General features: G+C 40.3%; 1 protein-coding gene across 1 annotated transcript in view; it reads right to left on the bottom strand.

Annotated features, from left to right (window-relative positions):
• Window positions 1-1,551: 1,551 nt before the first annotated feature.
• The window catches only part of XDH (xanthine dehydrogenase), a 49,111-nt gene continuing 30,604 nt past the window's right edge, over window positions 1,552-20,058 (bottom strand). The window contains exons 19-37 of the mRNA XM_069852760.1: window positions 19,911-20,034; window positions 19,411-19,530; window positions 17,829-17,925; window positions 17,281-17,405; window positions 17,032-17,165; window positions 15,573-15,660; window positions 14,858-14,944; window positions 13,257-13,448; window positions 12,635-12,780; window positions 11,996-12,077; window positions 11,341-11,436; window positions 10,495-10,623; window positions 9,781-9,855; window positions 8,876-8,928; window positions 7,657-7,771; window positions 6,963-7,028; window positions 4,999-5,187; window positions 3,557-3,724; window positions 1,552-2,594 (exon numbers count right to left, since the gene is read on the bottom strand). Of these exons, the coding sequence (XP_069708861.1) occupies window positions 2,544-2,594; window positions 3,557-3,724; window positions 4,999-5,187; window positions 6,963-7,028; window positions 7,657-7,771; window positions 8,876-8,928; window positions 9,781-9,855; window positions 10,495-10,623; window positions 11,341-11,436; window positions 11,996-12,077; window positions 12,635-12,780; window positions 13,257-13,448; window positions 14,858-14,944; window positions 15,573-15,660; window positions 17,032-17,165; window positions 17,281-17,405; window positions 17,829-17,925; window positions 19,411-19,530; window positions 19,911-20,034 (2,137 nt within the window). The 3' untranslated portion in view covers window positions 1,552-2,543. The remainder of the gene's footprint in view (window positions 2,595-3,556; window positions 3,725-4,998; window positions 5,188-6,962; window positions 7,029-7,656; window positions 7,772-8,875; window positions 8,929-9,780; window positions 9,856-10,494; window positions 10,624-11,340; window positions 11,437-11,995; window positions 12,078-12,634; window positions 12,781-13,256; window positions 13,449-14,857; window positions 14,945-15,572; window positions 15,661-17,031; window positions 17,166-17,280; window positions 17,406-17,828; window positions 17,926-19,410; window positions 19,531-19,910; window positions 20,035-20,058) is intronic.

Below are 20,058 nucleotides of genomic sequence, written 5' to 3'. Positions count from 1 at the left end.
GTAAGCTAAAATCCCAAGCAACAAGATGTGTGCGAAGATCTGATGCAGCACCTCAAAGGACAGTCACAGCAGGAGATCTTTTCTTCCACAGCTTTGTAGTGCAGACTACACTTTCAGTCAGGCTATGCTACAGCAGTATCAATTCTTCCTCTTAGTCCTCGACAGTGGGTCCCAGTCCTTCCCTAAGGTATCTGGCACTTAGTTCCATGGGAAAGCAGTGTATGAAATGTTAAGACACCGAGAGGTGAAATGAAAACCTCAGCTTCATATTCCTTAGGGTCTCTGTCCCACCCATAGTCCAGCCAGCTATTACACTGATCTCACCGTAAATTCCTGTTAGTCTCCAAGCTTCCCTTTTTCATACACCCTCAAAGCCAGTTTCTGCAATTACTTTGTAAACCCAATTTTATACCATTGCCCCTACTTCCTCCCCTCAGGTGTTTGATCTCATCTACATTCAATTCAATTCCAGTGCACCCCTAAAGAAAGATGTTTCCCCTTCTCCATCAGCCAGTAGCTATGAAAGAGTAATAAGAGGGCCCTGAGCTGGGGAAGGCAAGGACTGGTGCCTGGGAAACAGGATCACCTATACTGCAGCAAAAATGGTTCCACAGGCTAAGGTCTGCACTGAACCACTCCACTCTAATGACTGCATATACACAGAACTTGGCAAATGCACATCAAACTGATGTACAAAGCGAATAACGAGAGACTTGATAAATATAGTTTTAAAAAAATCCACCTAACCAGGTAGTCACCACAGCAAACCTATTCTGAAACAATGATAAAGGTGCTCCCAGAACTATGGGGGATAAAGAGCACTTAGTCATCCAGTTAGTGACACCCCATCATGTCCCAGGACTCTCAGAGGGAGCAGGCCTCTTATGAGCACTTGGTAGCTTTCCCTTGAGACAATGCTGGAAGTTCCTCAATATCACATTCTCTGCCTATAGCTCTCAGTGTTCTATATTGTCACACATTACATTCCTTTTGCATTTCTCCTCGGTCTGGTTTGAATGACTGTGTCTGGTTATTCCATGAGTTCCAATGTCACAGAAACAGTGCCTATATTGATACTTTACAGACTTTGCATTTTGTATCTCTTCTTGGACACTTAAGAATGGGGATACACAGGCTCCAATATCTGTTCCTGCACAAAAAATGATCACATTTTCTTCTCTAAGACTTTTTTGCATATTGTCAGCCTTCTAGAGAAAACAAAAATGTGTTCTTGCCTAGTACCTCAGAGCTTAAGAAACACCAATGTCATATTTCAATTAATAAAACAATTACATAGCAAGCCCAGCAGGCACAAAACACTTTCTGCAACTCACATATACACATGCCCCTTTTCCAGATGGTAGAACTATAATCCTTTAATTTGAGAAATAAATCTACGTATTTCCAAACTATATGCCCTGGAGTGCTTCCAAAAAATATTTCAAACTGTACATACATTCTTGGACCTCCTCAGACGGAGTATGTGAACAAAATTTTATATAAGGCAATGGAGTTACATCCTCTTACACCATATTTTTTTTGATGGCCCTAGGAGTGCAAAAATAGAAAAAGGATACTTTCATAAAGCTCTGGGCCAGAGAAACTGATAAAAGTTTGCATGTTATGAACAGGTACAGTACATGGCTGTCACCATCTAGAGAGAATATGATGTACAGTGTTATATCTGACAGTGACAAAACCTGTGAAGAAAGATGCCCACCTCCTAAAAGATTGTGGAGAAAAGAAAGTTTTGGGGGTACAGGGAGAAAAGGTTGAGTATGTCAAATGAATTCACATCTTGCTGGAAGTCCTCTTGGTACCCTCAGGTTTTGTCTTTAATCAGGGAAAATAAAGTAGCATGTGAACTAAAAATTAATTAGAGCTCTGGTGTAGACATAGCAATCCTCATTTAGCTTAAGATAAATTAGCTATTGGTCATATTTTAGGGTTTTCAGAATCACTTTTGTTGCATAGGTAAGACCATCATCATTAGCTAACATCAAAACTCCTCTTTCATCTTCCTCTACTGTATATCTGGCTTTGTGTGTAGAGTGGACACAACAGTGTCCAGCCCTTGGTGCCTCTCATGCCCTCCCTCATCTCAGCTAGAGGACTATCTTTGCTAGGTTCAATGCATCAAAGCCTTCCTTGGCATAGTGTCACCAGGTGATCCATCTTTTCCACAGCAGAAAAAGACAGAAACAACAATCCTGCCTTTTTACATTGGCTACTAATAAGCTTATCTCCCATCCTTGCAGCAATTTTAAATGAAACCTGTAAGATTTTCAGTTGCATGAGGATAACATCACCTTCCTCACTCTTCATTTGAATTTAAATCACAGCTATAATCTGGCAGCAATTCCGTCTTCTAGAGAAAACAATGATTGGACAATTAAATGTGACAGCTCCATGAATCAGTGGATGAGTGATATGAACAGATTTTTTTTTGTTTGTTTGTTTTTTCCATTACAGTCCTACTGCCTTGTGGTCCCTCTGGTGTAAGCTCAGTTTCATGAGGAGAGTTTGCTCCTCAAACTTCCTTTTCACACACGCACAGACCATGGCTTAAAGGTTCCTGGCTCAGCAGAAGGGCACTGTGAAGAGGAGAAAAAAAAAAGGATAATTCAGCAACAGTAGCAACAAATGAGTGTCCTAGTTTGGGTTCAATGTGCCCCACCATACTCCCTTTGAGGTAGGTGACTTTGTACTGTTGAAAATCTGAACTCATATTCTAGTCTTTCAGAACACAGAGATGTCTGTCATATGACACTTCTATTAGAGGCTGTGCCTGCCTCTGGCTGGAGGCCCAATGGTCAACTGCTTGCATGAGTTCTCAAAGCCATTTCAGAGCCCTTCTCCCCAGAGTGATGCAAGCATTGGATGAGAAGGACTAAGATATCCAAGTTTTGCTGTTAACCGCAGTGGGATTCAAGCTGATGAAACCTGCAGGATGCTCACACGTAGACAGCTGTGTTTTCCTAAATCACAGGAATGCGCAAGACTGGGCAGGAACCTAGTCCTACACAGTCCTGTCATGACACAGTGACAGAAGAGGAGTCCATGAAAAAACAGTGACAGAGTTAAATCCTGCACTCTCTCAGATCATTCCCACAGCCTCCAAGGACACTTCTACAGTCACAAAATTCAGCATTTTCAGTAAAACTTTCCTCTTCCTCCTTCCCCAAGATGCACCACTAAATCACAAAGTAGACCTGTAAGATATTTTAGTGGTGGCAATCCCTTAAGAAATGATGGTCAAGACCATCAGGACATGGAGTCAATGCCTTTGTTCTACAGACAGCACTTTGAGAATGGTGAGGTGAACTGTAGCTTCAATGATATTGTACAATAGCTCTTCCTACAATGGGAGCCCTAGATATGCTGGCTTATGGATTTGTCTCTCGTTTGGTTAACTGAAGGATCATACTCATGAAATAAAATCCAGCTGCTTAAGTAGGGCCACAGTCTCTGTACCTTCCCCCAGTCCCAGACCTGGATCAATGTGACTAGCACACACACTGCTTGTGGAGTAGGCTATGAAACCAGAAGCTGTTACCATTTTGGTGAATATGTCCACACAAGCATTGCGGATTCTCTCTGGGGTGGCAGGGCTGTCCAGCCTGAACAGTCCAGTTAGGCCAGAGTCCTTCCTTGCTGAGTAGATGGCATCTTTAATAGCATAAAACACTGAGGCAGACAGGAACAGAGGTGGCTCTCCCACAGCCTAGACAGAACAAAACTAAGAGTGAGATTGCAGACCAAAATAGTCCAGGCTCTGGAAAGACAAATGATGCTAACAGAAATATGATTGAGCTCTATGTGACAGTCAGGAGTTGTTCTCCTTCCTCATTCCTTCTTTGTAATTTTTCAGTCTCCCACATGTAATCAGGAAGGGAAATCCAAGTCAAAATAGCCCCTCAACTTCAAGATGTGTATCTAAGTCTACCAGATGTGGTCAGTGAGGACCAAACTAAGGCAGCCTCCAAGTCTGCCATGTACGATCAGTGAGAAAAGACTGAGCCAAAATAAATTCCAGAACACCTAGAGACACTGAGAAAATATAAGCTTTCTAACACAGCAAGGATGTTTAAAAGGAAAAAGGGACTAACCCATTAGCACCATCCAAAAGGTTGTGGAAAAACTGCAAAGGAAATTCAGATAAGGCAGTGGGGAGTTGTCTGGGTAGAGAGCGTGATGATCCACCACTAGAGGTCCTTGCAAAGCAGCAGAAATGCCTCCCTCAGAGACTACACAAGTATTATATAGTACTGAGGTCCCTGCCAGCCTCTTTTTTTAGTTCATTCTGTCATCAACACAAATCACCTAGATTGTTTTCATTGATAAAGTTGTTCATGTGGATGGATGGAGGGGGCAAGGGAAATATTAAGGAGGCAGGCCAGACATAAAAGGTGAAGATGTGGCCTCTCTAAATGCTCTGCTGAGCTGTAAGTAAAGTAAATTCATTGATGCTGTACATTCAGCCCTGCTCTATGCAGCCCTCACTGACTGCAGAGAACAGCACTAACTGCATTGGAAACAGCTGAAGGACACATGGATTAATAATGGAGCTTTAAGGGTGATATGAGCACTGTGAATCAGTAAAGAAAGTAAAACATGAAAACTTAGACATAAGATCTTAGTATATCATTGGGGAAATGACACTGCTGGAAACGTTATCTCTGGTGCCAGGGAAGGGCATCCAGAGAGCTGACATGCAGGGCAAGGCTGGCAGCCTCAGGTACAGCAAAACTGGTACAGCAAAGCTTCTTCAGTGCTCTCTAATGGACAATCAGATCAGCAGTGTGCAGGTTATTTCAGTTCTTCATAACTATAAAGGATACTATACATATTTCTGGTAAGGAATGGGGAAACATCCTAACCCCAGAATAAAGCCAGCATAGCAAGATTAACTAGTTAGACACATGCATCATTACTTTAGCACACTTGGCTTCACAGAATTATTGAGCAGTAGGAGGCCCTCAGATCTCGCAGATATACCTTGGATGAATAAACTGCCTTGCTATTTGGACAGTCACGAAGAAGAGACACATAGAATTCTGTTGGGATGTCTCCGAATGCTGGGATTTTGTACATCCCAGGCCCGCGAGTGTACAAGTTCCCTTCAGGAGAGTAGCGCAGCTCCTCCATGGTGAAGAGCCCAATGCCTTGGACAAATGCTCCTTCTATCTGCAAACACATCCAAGCAAGGTTACATTCTTTTTGTTGTTGTTGTTCTTGTTCAGCACAAGAATAAACAGCAATGATTTCCACCACAGTTTTCAGCCCTCTCCTGACTAATTTCCCACTTTTCCTCTCTAAACCCTTGTCCCTTCTGCTAGTTACAGCTTGGCACCTTTGCATAGTTCCTGTTTTCCCATATAGATGCAGCTTCATTTCCCCCTCAGATAAAGCAGTTTACAAATACACAAACTATTGTAAACACAGGACAGGAATTTTCTGAGGAAACAGGTAAAAAAAAAAATCAGTGTCAAAATATTCATAACTTCATAGGCATATTAACACTAAAAGAGTCATATGAGCTGATAATTCAAAGGACAAGAAGATTAAAAGGACTGAAGATAATGTATCTGAAGACAATGTTTTCTATATTCAATATATATTCAAAATATTCAATGTTTTCTATTTCAGTATAAATGCTTTGCTATGTACTGCATGTTATCAGGTCACCATCACAGACACCTGCAAAACCACTCTCATATTCATTCAAGTACTAGAGACTTCTTTGCATAATTTTTCTAATGCAAATTTTAGGAGAAAAAAAAAAAAATTAAGGGGAGCAGCTATGAGAGGAGGATGTGCTTGAACAAACTTACATGAAGAATCTCTGCTCTCTGTGCCCACACAGAGATCTGACAGAGTGACCAGTCTAAAGATTAGGCACAAACTTAAGATTTGCCATTAATTTAGCTCTGCATACTAGTGTCCCTGCAATCATACAACATCCTTTCTCTTCTCTGCCCTAAATACTCTGCAGCTATTCATGGAAGGGCACAGCAAACCAAGATCCTTAACAGGTTCCATATAGCCCATCTCTTTATTTCCACACCCAAACAGTCAGGCTGCAAAGACAGAAAGGCTCCTTCTCCGCTTGACTACTCCTAGAAAAAGTGTTTTTCAGAAAAAAAAGTCACTTTCTAAGAAGGTTCATTTTAAGTAGAGCGGAGCTCTGCAACTCCTGCTTACCTGCAAACCCCAAATCCTGCAGCAGTTTCACTGGAGTTAGACTATACTAACAACTGGAGTTAGCAAGTGAGCTAACATAGCTAGATGAACATGTGCAAATGCCTAACAATTCATTTTTTGGTATATCAAAGAACCCTATGTTTATTATGTTTATTTGATGAGAGGTGTCATTGTGATTATTACTGCATAATATATGGAAGTAAGCTTGTACCTGCCCAAGGAATTTGCAAATTGAGATCTCTGCACAGCAGTAGCTGGAGGACAGAATCTACCACCCTAACCCTTTCTTTACAGAATTTTCACTGAATTAAATGGGATTTGATATTGACAGGTAGGAGCATAAAAATCAGGTGTTGGAATTAGGCTCACATGCCACACTGTAGAAACTAACCTTGGGATGAGGTTAGTCAATCATGTTAGTATTATCTGGATTCTTTCCTTAGACAAGGCTGATGCTGAAAAGCATCAGTGTAGTGGTAACTGGAGAATATCCTGTAGTCTTAATAAACGAGTTGGGGATGGAGGACCACACAACATAGACCCAGATTATTTCCTCACATAATTCTGCACCTATTGCATAGTTAAGTGTAGGTCAAACTGGCTTCATAGCTAGCCTAAAATACCTCACTGGATACCCAAGTTTAAAACGTACTATTGGCAAAGGCATAACCTGGAGAGGGATAGAGGCTCGTATAGAAAAGCATAAGAGTAGTGTGATTGCTTTAACATGGTGGAAATCATGACACTATTTCACTTACTTGTCCTATATCTATGGCTGGGTTCAGACTGGTACCAACATCCATAACAATGTCTGTGCGAATGTTCTAAAAGGCAGAAATAAAGAATAAATCCACATGGAACACTGAAACTGGTAAACCATGGTGTTGTGTGAGGAGGAGTAATGTATCCAACCACCACCCAGACCAGTGTTCAATAATCTATCTCAGCTCAACTCTTCATACTGACTTTTAATCTGAGTTCATCCCTAAAGTAAATAAAAACTCTCTGCAAGCTTTTCCCAGGCTGCCAATGGACCCAATTTATATTTGTTCCAAGCTTTTAGCCTTGGTGCTCTGGAATGAATTTTTTTTATTTTTTGTTTCAAAAAGTCTTCAGTAGTATTTTTAATGATTAGCTCAATTTCAGTACATTTCTGTTATTTTGTGCTAACACAGTGCTGCTATCTCTTACTTAAGCAAATCCAATAACTTTTGCAATCATTCATTAAGCCTCCTAATGTCCCCGCAGGGTAGACAATTATCTTTTTTTTTTATACTTTATGGATTATTGCCCTGTGGAACAAAGGAGTTAAGAAATTTACTGAAGGACACACCAGACCAATTGCAGAGTTAGGAACAGGCTGACAAACCTGTTAGAACAAACCCAGTTGTTTAAACTCCCGGTGAATGTTTCCTTAAACACAGACTGCTAATTCACTGCTGACCCCCTCACCTTGTGGTCACCTGTGAGGCAGTCTATCTCAACTTCGGAGCAAGCAACACCATAACTGAAATAGCAGAATGGCTTCCCTTCATTCTTTTCAAAGTCGTAGCCAAGCTCAGGAATTCTTGATACATAACATAAACAAAAATCAAAACACATTTCATGCTATAAGCAGTTTAAATGAATAAAACCACCTTGTAGCTTATCAAAATGCTTATACACTTTTGTTTCATCTCTTCCATCAAGCCCACGCAGAAATGAAAAGTGTAAACAACCACAAACAAGACACCCACTAAAGCTGTCCTTTGTTCCAAATCCTAACTGAATCTACCAGATTATTTAAGCCATTTTTATTTTCCCAGGGCTCATGATTACTATTATGAACCTCTTCCCATTAATCCAATAGCAAATCTTTTGCTTTTACAGTGCAGTTGAACATTTCTTGCAGGTCATTAAATTTCAGAATCTAATCAAGTTGAACCAGAAACTGGATTAAGCCAAGAACTGATTTTAAGCACAGTTCATTGAAAACTTTGTATCTAGCTACTTACACTTCTTCTGAAAACTGGTCTATTAAAATACTGGCAGAGAAAAACAAATTTTGAAGATGCAACAGAAATGAGATTGTGTTGTATTTTAGTTCTAGACAGGCTCTTCTCAACCCTGTGTTAAGTTTTTTATGTCAATTTCTCTGCCCCAAAAATGTTGGATCTTTTTTCCTCCAGCAGTAAAGCTAAAAGAAGAGCCTCACTTCAGAACTGCCCAGGAACAAGCAAGAGTGGGAGAACGAAATTGAAAACACTGGTGTCTTCTCATGCCACAACAGACAGGATGCCACTCCATCCAATTGCCATACATAAATAGCTTTGTCCTCCACGACAACCCCTGCTCCCCTTTTCCCTACATGACAGTTCTAGTGCTAAGTCACAAGAATGACAAAAAGTAAAGCCACAGGCAAATCTCAGTTTTAATTTATGCCTCCTCAGACCTAGGTCAGCCAGAGTGAAGATAGACCTACTTCAGATTTACATGAGATCTGAGCCTGGCTCCAAGACCTGTGCTTATCAGGAACCAGTTCTATCCAGCTAAAGCAAAGTTAACCTCAGCTTTACATTTCTAGGTTATAAAGGGCATGCAGCCCTAAGTTAGAGAAGTGGCAGGGGATAAGGGATTTCTCTGGATGCAATCAAGTAAGAGCTATGCCTCTGCAGTGTGAATATTCACTCACCTATAAAACCCCGTGGCTGACAGGCTAATGCAGTCCTCATAGGCAGCTTTAATCTGATAGAGCGAACAAGAGTTTGAAAACAGTAATCGTCCAACCAGACCCTGTAAAATAGCTACCCCAAACACATTTCCAGGATACTATGAATAGAAGGTGTCCAGTAACAGACAACTGTCATGCTACCCAGCACCAGCAGTGCCAAGGGAAACATTGTGAGGCACCTGCTTCCCCAAATAGCCCTGTCAAAAGCTACCAAGGGCACAATTTGCTCATTGGCAGATGGATAAGACTCGCTCTTGTTTGTTTGGCTCTCAGCTACAGGTTAGATTTTCAACCTCAGAGACAAAGGTTATACTGACAATCATCTTGACTTCAGTCAGACCAGGGGAAATCCTAACCTGACTTCCAAAACACAAAGTTCCTGCCATGAAGAGAAGAGCTTGGATCTGAAAATGGCCCAAGAGCCTTACAGCACTCCAGTCTGTTACTATTGAGGGTATAGAGACATTGCAGTCAAGGAGCATAACAGGAGGTGGATGGCAGCTCCACAAAGAGTTATCTTTGTCACAGAATCCCTTCATTAAAAATCAGGCTTCTTCCTGTCCAGGACTGCAGTCTGACTACAAGGATATATGTAACCACTCAAAACTTTTATTTGGTGAAGTTTATCATAGGCAGGACCCAAGATCTGGAGAAATCTCAGTATCAAAGCCATAACTGATGTTTTGGGGACAACCTCTTGCAAGCTTTGTTTACATCCTTTGTCAGGTTTCTGTTTCACTGTCTTTGCTCAAATCTTTGCTAGTAATATGCAGAAAACCTGGAGGATATACCTGCATATGAGGTTTGCGAGTTAAAACAATCTCTGACAATGACCCGTTGTCTCATGACAGATATAAACAGCTTACCCAGTCTTCCCAGGATCCTTTGGGATTAGACTGTTTGATTGGCTCAAGTCTTTTTAAGATAGTCTGACATGCATTCTAAAAATAAAGAGAGAAAGAAGAAATATAAGATTCAAAAAGTTGGTTTGCAGTATTATATAGGAGTTTCAAAGATCCTTGTGTTTAAATAAATATTGCCATTAGGACTTTGACATATCATAAAAAGGAACAAGGTTCACTAACAGATGTCTTGCTATACAGGAGGAAACATTAACTGAAAAGGATTTTAAAACAGATTGGCTGTGCTGATAGAAGGGAATTCCAAATACAGCACAGACTCTCCAGACCATGACACAAAATATCTGAAGTCCAACCCACTTATACAGGAATTTCATCTGTATCCAGGCACAGGAAGACACATTAGCATATCTAACAAGCTGATCCTATAACATTGAAAAAAAAAAAAAGCAACCATTCCTGCCAAAATTCAGCATGCTTAGACAAGCATTTCAGAACTACAAAAGGACTGAAGAAGAGTGCCGAACAACTTGAAAAATAGTCATTCTTCATCTAATACCATGATAGTTACAGCGAATAAAGAAGTTATGAGGGATCCTTGGCCTGGAATCACCTCTTGATGGTTACATTTTCTCTAGCAATAGATAAATACACATCAACTCTTCATGTTCTGAAGTCCCAGCCTATAGCCCACTAGTTTAAATAACTCAGCTTCCATACGTGGACAGCCATTCCATTGATGTCTGCGCTGACAGATGCGGCGGTCGGGGAGGTATTTGGGACAGTGTTTGTGCTGGTCTCGCTGATGTAAATTTTGGAGGTGGGGATTCCCAGTGACCTGCTAGCAACCTGCAGAGTAAATGTAAGCAATTGGTAAGCAGCTCTTTTTATACACAAGTATTATTCATCCCTTGCTTATGGTGCTAGGATCCATGCTGCAACCTCTCCCATCCTAAATTTCATTTTTCTTGAAGACTCAATTGGTTTGGTGACTGAGAGCTAGCCAGAACATTAAGTTTGCCCTTCACAGACTGAATGTGTGCATGCACATACATGTACACTTTTCCCCACAATGACAGCATTCACTTCACTATCTTGAGACTAAATTCTTCTCTCAACAGTTATAAGAATCAGAGGATAAATAGTCCTATTAGATTTTCCTTTCATTTCCCTTCTGTAGCAGTGTTGCTCCCTTAGGCCTTTTTAACTATATAGGTGTTAGTATATGGAGATGAATATGCTTGCAATATGACTAATTTTTGTATAAAATACACGTAAGTTGCAATTTTATGGGATGAAAAGGAATTGCCAGAGAAGCTAAAAGGTAACCTGCATTATCTACACAATAAGCGTTCAGATTATAAAGATTCTAATTCTCATACTCAATTACTCTCAATTGTAATAGGACTCTGGAAATTGCTGAAACAATTAAGAGGAATTAGCAGTGATTTGTTAACCTATGCATGCACACAGAGGAAATGGCAAGCTGTCTGAAGAAACTCTATAGAGAGTGTGCAATGTTCCTGAAGAGACGTCTCTTTCAGTTATGTCCGAATTCATTGGTACCTGGATCATTTTGGTGTGCAGTCCTTGACCCATCTCAGTCCCACCATGTGTAAGTAACACAGAGCCATCAGTATACACATGAACTAGAGCTCCAGCCTATTAAAAGGAACATTAATCCAAGAGTCATCATAAATGAACTAGTGAAGCAGTTGGCAGACTTCAGTTACAAACTACAGAGAATGAATTTCTAACTAGATCAAAGTTGTTCTTTGGTGTAATTAAAGCAACTAGTTTACATCTGAGGTAAATTTGGTTTAGTGTCACCAACTCACTAGAAGTTCCAATGACGTGGCAAATCTCAGCCAGTGTTTTCAGCTCTGAAAACAAGTGAAGTAACCCAAACCTGATTCTGTTAAAGTGACAGGTACCCTTCTCCTGAACTTGCTACACCACTGACAACCCATAGGAACAGTGTTTCAACTATTGAGGAAGAGAAAATAAGCAGAGAAACGAACACAACATAATACCAGAAAACCAGAGGTGCATTGTGGCATTTTTTGATGTGTTGTTTATTTTGGTTTGAAAAATGTGTGCTCTTTATTAACTAATTTACTACTACTCTGAAAAGCTCTTATTTGGTACAAATGAAGGAGGGGCTGAGGAAGGGACCATAATTCGAGCTTCTTTTCTGTAAAGATTAATGACACTTACAGACCTGGTTCAGAAATGGAATAGTGAAGCTGATGCCAAATTTGGTAGGAATAATGCACAGCCCTCTCTTCTTCCAGCGATTTTGCCTGCAAGGAACGAACATTATTCATATATTCCTGAGGCTTTCATTGCAGCTCAATCACAACTCAACTGTGCTTTCCTCTGACAGCTTGAGTATGAAGCAGAAATGGAATACCCAAATGCAGTATAGACTGGGCTAAAATCAGTAATTTTTATAAAAAATTGGCTTCATTTATGGGTTCCAACAAGAAGAAATCCAAACTGAAAATGCTCCCCCAAGCACTGTAGAAGCAATTATTGAGACTACTAACTATTCAGTTGTATACACAAACCAACTAAAAAAGTTATGGCAGTGGAAAGCCTTCATAGACATCTGAAATGTCTAGCTAGAATAAACAGACCCACCGCCTACTTCGTTTAAAATCATGTCAAACTAGGTCTGATTCCCTCTTTATCTAAGCTACCAGGTAGGGGTTTCTCTACAGTGAATCTGAAGGGACATTTTTAGAAGTTACTTTGCAAATGCACTGGCTTACTTCGCGTTGCTCAAGTTGCTAAGAGAAGTTCAGAAGTTGGTAGGCAACAGGTATATTCAGTAAACAGACAGCTCCAAAATACCTACTTGTTGAATTCTTCAATTAGTTTCTTCCTGGCATAATAGCTAGAACTTGACAAACATTCATCCCAGCATCTTCGTAGAGTAAATCCCTCCAGTTTTTGGTTAAAATGAGTCAGGTCTCCTTCGTTATAAAGATTGAGCTTCCGCACCTTCCCAAAGAGACATACAAAGGACATGCCAAGTTTACTACCACAGGCAAGTTTTTTCTTAATGAAGGTCATCAAAACTACATTGGTTCCTAGATTTACACCTCTGCTTAAACTACAGAACAATAGAATTATCAGCCATATATGTATTATGGGAAAATGGGGATTAAGACATTAAGGCTGGGAATATTCGAGAGATTGTGACTCAAGACTGAAGTTCCTAGTATATTTGGACTTTTTATAAAGTATCTGTCCTTAAAGCAGGTGTTACATAGTTGATGCTGCTAAGGGAATTTAATGAAGCAGAAAACAATCCATGCTATAATGTGGTTGTCATACACATAGTTTGAGTTCCTGCTAAGGTCTTAGCAAAAGATGAAGCAAAATTTAGTATGCTTAATAATTTTCCATGGTTGTGCCCAGTTCTCAGAGCTTGCTCAAAGGCAGCAGCACCCTGAAATCTGTCAGTGGATCTGTACCTCCTCAGGTTGCAGGCCACACTTCTGAGCAATGTCGCTCATCCAGCACTCAGCAATCATCATCCCTTGAGGCCCTCCAAATCCCCGGAAAGCTGTGTTGGAAGGCAAGTTGGTCTTGCATACAATGCCCACACTGCTGACATTGGGGATGTTGTATGAGTTATCCAGATGTAACAGGGCTCTGTCCATAACCTGGTGAAGAGAGGAATAGTGACGGACACATTTTATATGAATCACATGTCAGACTTTCCACAGGCTTCCAAAGCCATGCTGGAAAGCACTAGAGCTATTTTACAACAAGTACTTTCTCCTGCACTTTGCATCTCTGCAGACAACACAGACAGATGAGTTTTGAGGTGCAGGCAGAACTTCCTTCTATTTGCAATGGAGTGTCAAGCGGTAACCTCCTGATGAAGAGGAAAATAAAGACACTCTCTGTTGACATTTAGAACAGTCATGGTCATCTGGGGCAGACTGAGTTTCAAAGCCCTTCATTGAACCTGTATTAATGCGGAGCCAAATTGCTACTAAAATGCCATTGCCCACCTCAAAGGATAAGAATCTTCTTTTAATTATAGAATAATCTGTTACCAGAAAAGTCTTACTGGTGTCAAATAACTTGTCAGGTGGGCTCTGGCAGTGAGGGCAACTATATGAAATAAAGATTATCAGCAGCTATATCTAAATTACAAGATTTTAGATGTTTGTCCACTGATTGTCCAGACTAGGAAAATTAAAAAAAATTAAAAAAATCAGAGCTGCTTTCTAGATTGTGTTCCCAAATTTCCCTTCCAGCAGCAGCACAGAGAGTAGATGATGCACAACCTAACCTTATTTCAAGATGGAACATTTTCCAGTCCCTTGATTCAGACACAGTCAAAAAGACAATTCAGATAGGTGCACTCTCAATCAAACCCTCAGTTTATACAGACACTTGGCTACCATTCTGCTCCGCACAGTACCAGCCACATTGCTAGTCTCTACTGAAGCTCTGGTCTCTCCTACTGAAATGGATTCATTTTTGAAGAAAATTTACAAATACTCAGTGGACTAGAGAAAAGGAACTAGAATAAACACGTCTGAAATGAGGCTATTGGGTTTGTCACTCACATGACAGAAAAGGAGAGGTTTTACTCATCAGTGCAAAAATGATTAGAGGCAAACTCAGAACTCAGGCCCATTTTTTCTCCTTAGTGCTTGTGAATGCAATGTTAGCCTTAACTAGTCCTTGTTGATTGAGGCACTCTGCCTGATCAGGAATGGATGTTCCAGGAACCAGCTTTCTCCAAAGCTGGGGAACCATCAGTCACCTTGCATGGTGTAACGAGGTTCTCACTATAGCCCTCTGCACTGTAAAGGAAACTTTCTTGACACTTTTCCCAGTCCAAGTTATTACAGCATTAGTAAGAATTATGTGGTACATGCCAAGGCAGGTCAGTTGGCTCAGAGAACTGTTGTAGAAGCTCCAAAACCCATGAAAGTCTGTTTTCAGTCATGTCGGAGCAGGACGTGCAAGCAATGCTGTAGACAACTCTCTGAAGTCAAAAGGTTGTACAGGAAAATATCTTCCACCTAGTTAGTCATCAGAAAATGTTACTTACACCATAAGAGAGGTCTACAGAGTTGCCCCCATTGCAATAGTATGACACTTCCAGACTCTTGACTTTCCCATTCTTCATGAAACCAACCTGTCAAAAGACTTCCTTCAGTAATTAGTTTTCTACAAAGCAGTCTGCTTCATGTTTCCCTCCAAAATCTGAATGGACCTCTTACAGGATAAAAGGCTGTCTGTCATCTGCTGCAGCACAGGACAAGCACAAGCAGCAGCTGAGAAAGCTTCCTAGTAAAGGGTCCATGAATGTATCTTAATCTTGCTCCACAGAACTCTTCTAAAATAAACGTTGGCCGCTTGTCACAACCATAACTGCCTTAACAGTGTTTTGCTTTGAAAAGTAGAAGCAGTTGGATGGGGACTGAAAAGGAACGGAAGTTAACAAGACAAACTGTGGTACAATACTGTAAACAAATTGGGGGGGTAGCAGGTGGCCTCTGAAAGTAACTTGATTGTCAACAGGAGCAAAGTCTTGGTTGCAATGAAGAGGGAAGTATTTATGCTGAAGTCACAAGAGTGGAATCATCTAACCCAAAAGTACTTCTGCAGGATTTTAACAGGAAAATGCTATAACTCGGCTAACTTGAGCCATTCGCAGCAGGGGAGATCAGCAGTGAAACACCATTTTTTTCACAGTATCTTACTACTCTGATGTTCCAGCTGACAACACAGACAACATGCATTCCTTTCGTATGTGTGCATACCTTGTACCTCCCCAGGAAAGGATGTCTCCCACCACTTATCAGCATGTCCTCATCTCGATCCAGCATACATCTTACTGGGCGGCCAGTTCTGTTAAAGGATACATTTATGAGGCAAAGCCTGAAATGCACAGTACAGTTCCTACAGAGCAAGACTCTCCTAATTTTTGTGAGCATTGTCTTTCCAGAGTGTCAGTGGGGAGTTAGGGGTAAACTGATTGCTTTATATATGTTTCTCTTAAGAAAATGGCAAGACTGAGCAAAAAAAAAAAAAAAAATCTTAGAGGCTGAGATCTGTTCCTGAAGAGTTTTACAGATGGATGCTCATAACTGAGCAATCACTGTTTTCCAGACTGCTTCTCAAGGCACTCTCTTGTCTTTGCAAGAAAGAATGCCACATGAACTATATGACAATGCTAAGCACTAACTTCAATTTGACCTTGTTTCTTATTTGCTTATTTATCACCCAAGGAGGACAACAGGAGGAGAGGAGGAGTTGATATTAATTTTCTAACAATTCTGCCTTCCTGGTTACCCTCCTTATGTTGTAAAAATATCTAGAGAACGTCACAGATACTTCATAACCTCTAGGATATAAAACAGTGGTTTGGCTGGCATAGATAAAGGAAATAAAATGCACATGTACTACTGATCAATTAGAGAAAGCACGTGGTTTGCTCAGAACAGCAAAAACAAAGCTGATTTCAGTACAGGAACTTCATTTTCATTGTTGTCTTCCAAAGATATTTTATCAAATTGCTGCTGTGCTGCAAAATCCATCTAACTTTGCCAGCAGGGTGCATCCTAACCTACAACGGCAGACTTGGAAAGGGCAGTGTTATACACAGTGAACAAATGTAACCTTAAGACACCATGTTCACTCACAACCAAGGAAAGTTGCACACTTAAAGGTGAGCCAATATGAACACCCTAGAAAACAGAATCGTATTTCCAATCTATACTTTGCAAATGGTTACAGTCTAGGTTCATTCCTTGCACTTTCAGGGGTATGAAAAGCATGGGTTTGTACCCAATGGCCTGTCATACTTCCTAGGAAAAAATCCAAAGGAAGAGTTTGTAGAAGAGCACAGAAAGAGTGGTGCAAGGCTTATTTACAAGAGTTTTGAGCAAAGAATAGACTCTGACACCTCTGTTATAAGAAACAACAAGAACAGCTACTGCTCGATTTTGGAAGAGTTTAGGGTAAAGTGGAGACGACAGGCAGAGTATTTGAGATACAAAAGTTTTCAGAGAGCAAAGGAGCTGCAGAGCAAGGGGGTTTTCCCCCTTCCTATTAAACGTTGACATTCCTGCACAAGTTTAGCCAGTCTAAGCAGGTTCAGTTCCTCCTAACAGCCCATTAAATACCTCCCTTGGTGAATACCAGGATATAAACTCCAATAAAGAGGTAGGTTGGGACAGTCTAAAACAAAAAAGTCCCGTTCCCCACACTCAAACTTACTTGAAGGCTGCGACAGCCACTGCAGATGTCAAAATAGTATTCCTAGTTTCTTTTCCTCCAAATCCTCCTCCCATTCTTTTCACCCGAACCACAACACGATTTGAAGGGACTCCCAATGCATTAGCAGCAAACTCCTAAAGAAAAACAGAACAGCAGAACATGTATAGAGCTGAGCTGGTGTTTAGAACTAGATACCAACACATTGCCTAGATAGACAGATATCTTTTTTAGGTAACAGGTTGATAATACCTGTGTCTTCGCTGGGTTTTGGGTTGACACAAAGAGTTCCATCTCACCCTCTTCCCCCTTCGGCACAGCCACAGTACAGTGAGTTTCCAGATAAAAATGCTCCTGCCCACCAAGGTACATCTCTCCTAGAAAATTGAAAGAAATGCTCCAATATAGGGGTGTCCCTGGAGTTGTCTCCCATCACGTGTTGCCTGCAAGCTCTTTTGACATGTGTTAAACAACAGTCCTTTGCACTGCCCAGCAACAGATATCCCTAGCTCAAAAAAATGACACTTCTGGTTCAATGTTTAGAAAATAAAAAAACCCAAACAGACACACACCCCTCCACTGTTTAGAAATCTTCAGTATAAAAACATAAGTGGCTGGCATTTAAAAAATAAGCCTGCACACCATGCCATTAGACGCAGCATCCCTTAAGCCGCAGAGCTTGTTAGCTCAGCAAGCCTTATTTTGATGTATTATCACATGCATAAAAAGGAGGCTGACAGTTTGACTTGTTTTGTCACTAACTATCCTATTTTAAAAGAAGTATTACTGATTATTCTCACCTTCCAAAATGTGATCAGATTCTTCAAATCCTTTCTTCACATCTCCCTTAATAATTCTCTTTATAGACTTAAAATAGGATTGTTTCTCAATGGCTTCCTAGGAAACATGACACAATCCAGTTTTTGTGGAAGCAGAGTGAAAACAAAACGTCATCTGACTAAGGAAGAAATATTCAAGATGAAAAGCACAAGAACTTAGCAGATACTAGCTATGCTAACAGACCAACAACTTGACTTAGAACAGTACAAATTAATTTTTGGCACCACAGCAATTTCACAATCAACACCACAACCTGACAATCTTAGATTCCTCTCTGTGAATCATTTTACCTTATGGACCCAGTACTTTAGCATCTTTTGCCACCAGAGTTATGACTTAAAACAGGTTCACTGTAGACTATGGCACAAGGGCCTGGGGAGGGAGAAGGAAAATTTAAAAAAGAGACAGAAGAAAACTAAATATCTCAGGTGAGATGAGAACTTCTGCAGAAATAGTTAACTTCTGAGCTAAGATAATCTTTCCTGGAGAAGTTTTAATTTCACTTTTGCCAAAACAGAAGCTTTCTGTGGTGAAAAAAAAACGCATGGTGAACAAACGACAACAACAACAACAACAAAATCAACAACTAGGAGCCTCAGAAAAGGAAAAATTCTCACATGCTGTTAATGAACTCGTGAAGCATTCAGATCAAAACCTCTGTCCACAGATGACAGTACCAATATCTGTACTAGCCAATGCACAATCCCTTTTAATCTAAATGAGTACAATTCACATTCAAAACATGTAGTGTGAAGTACTGACCATTTAAATAATTAGAATCCCATAGGTCTAATCTCTTCCTAATAAGAATGACTTCATAGGTTTTTTTTTCATTTCATTTCTAGATGCGAGTACTGTATTAGAAGTTATCATTGCTTTTATTGTCACACAAGGAAAACTTGTTAACAAGCCTTCACTTATAAAGAAAAGAAGGCATTAAATGATCAAATTGTTTACATTAATTTCTTCAGCTTTTGAGAAAAGCCACTTAGGGGCCAAGTCTGTAGTGTCAGTGGAAATGTTCATGGTGCAGAATCAATGCCTGAAAATTAATTTCACCAGCTTTAGAAACTAGACAAGCAGTCTGCAGAAAGCTCAGAAAAACAGTGCAACGACAGAGCTAGAAGAGCCATTTTCACATCCTTTTATTGAGTGTTATAAATCAGAGAACAAAGAATGAATGAATAACAATCAAGACAGCAGGGTAACACCAGAGAACAGTGAAAGCAAGCACCTGTGAGTAAGAATGTAACTGACAGTAACCTTGTTAACTTAAACAAATTTGTGCCTAGCATAATATATCTGCCAGATCTTGGGTTATTTGTTTTAACTTTAAATAACACAGGACAAGTTAACATACTCTCAATCAGCACCACACCTAAGTGTCCTCTTTACATTTAAACATAATATTATTCCTTTTATCCATACCGTGTGGCATCCACAAAGACTAACAAAACATGTGGCTAAATAACCACGTGTGTGAGAACTGAAGACACCAGGGTGCCTCAAGTTAACTGCTGGAGCAGGTCTGAGCTATCTCACCTGAATTGTGACAATAGGTTTGAGTTCTTCATACTTAATCTTCACAGTTTTAGCTGCTCTTCTGGAATGTTCTTGCGTGTCTGCAAGAACTGCACCAATGATATGACCAACACAAGTGACCTAGAGGCAAGATTAGGACTTATCATTATTTGATATGTATATATGCAGTAACTGAAAGGCTCATGATAATTCTCTTCACCTATTCCTTTTGTACAATATTTCATCTATTTGTTTAGATTAGTTTATTTAAAACTAGTCAAGGGAAACAAAACTTTGGACAGTAACAGTGTAAGCCTGTTCCAGCAGCCTGCAGCTTAGAGACAATAGTACATATACACAGAGGAGAGGGGCATGGGGCAAGAAGACTCAGGATTTATTGATTTTGGTATCAAGATTTCTATTGACTCCAGTGAAGTCAGGATTTATCTCTACATGGCAGGGGACATCACTGGACAATATGAGAAATCTTATCTCCTAAGCATCATGATTTAACCACATACCACGTCCTCAGCAAAGACAGTTTCATCATTAGCAATGCCAGTGATGTTACTGCCAGGAACATCCTTGGCGGTGACAAAACACACAAATCCAGGAATGCTCTGGGCTTCAGATGTATCTACAGAACTAAAGAAAGGAGGAGAGGCATCA

This window comes from Phaenicophaeus curvirostris, chromosome 2, assembly GCF_032191515.1.
Source record: "Phaenicophaeus curvirostris isolate KB17595 chromosome 2, BPBGC_Pcur_1.0, whole genome shotgun sequence".
Taxonomy (NCBI): Eukaryota; Metazoa; Chordata; class Aves; order Cuculiformes; family Cuculidae; genus Phaenicophaeus; species Phaenicophaeus curvirostris.
Note: the sequence above shows the minus strand (reverse complement) of the source record. Positions and strands in the feature narration are given on the sequence as shown.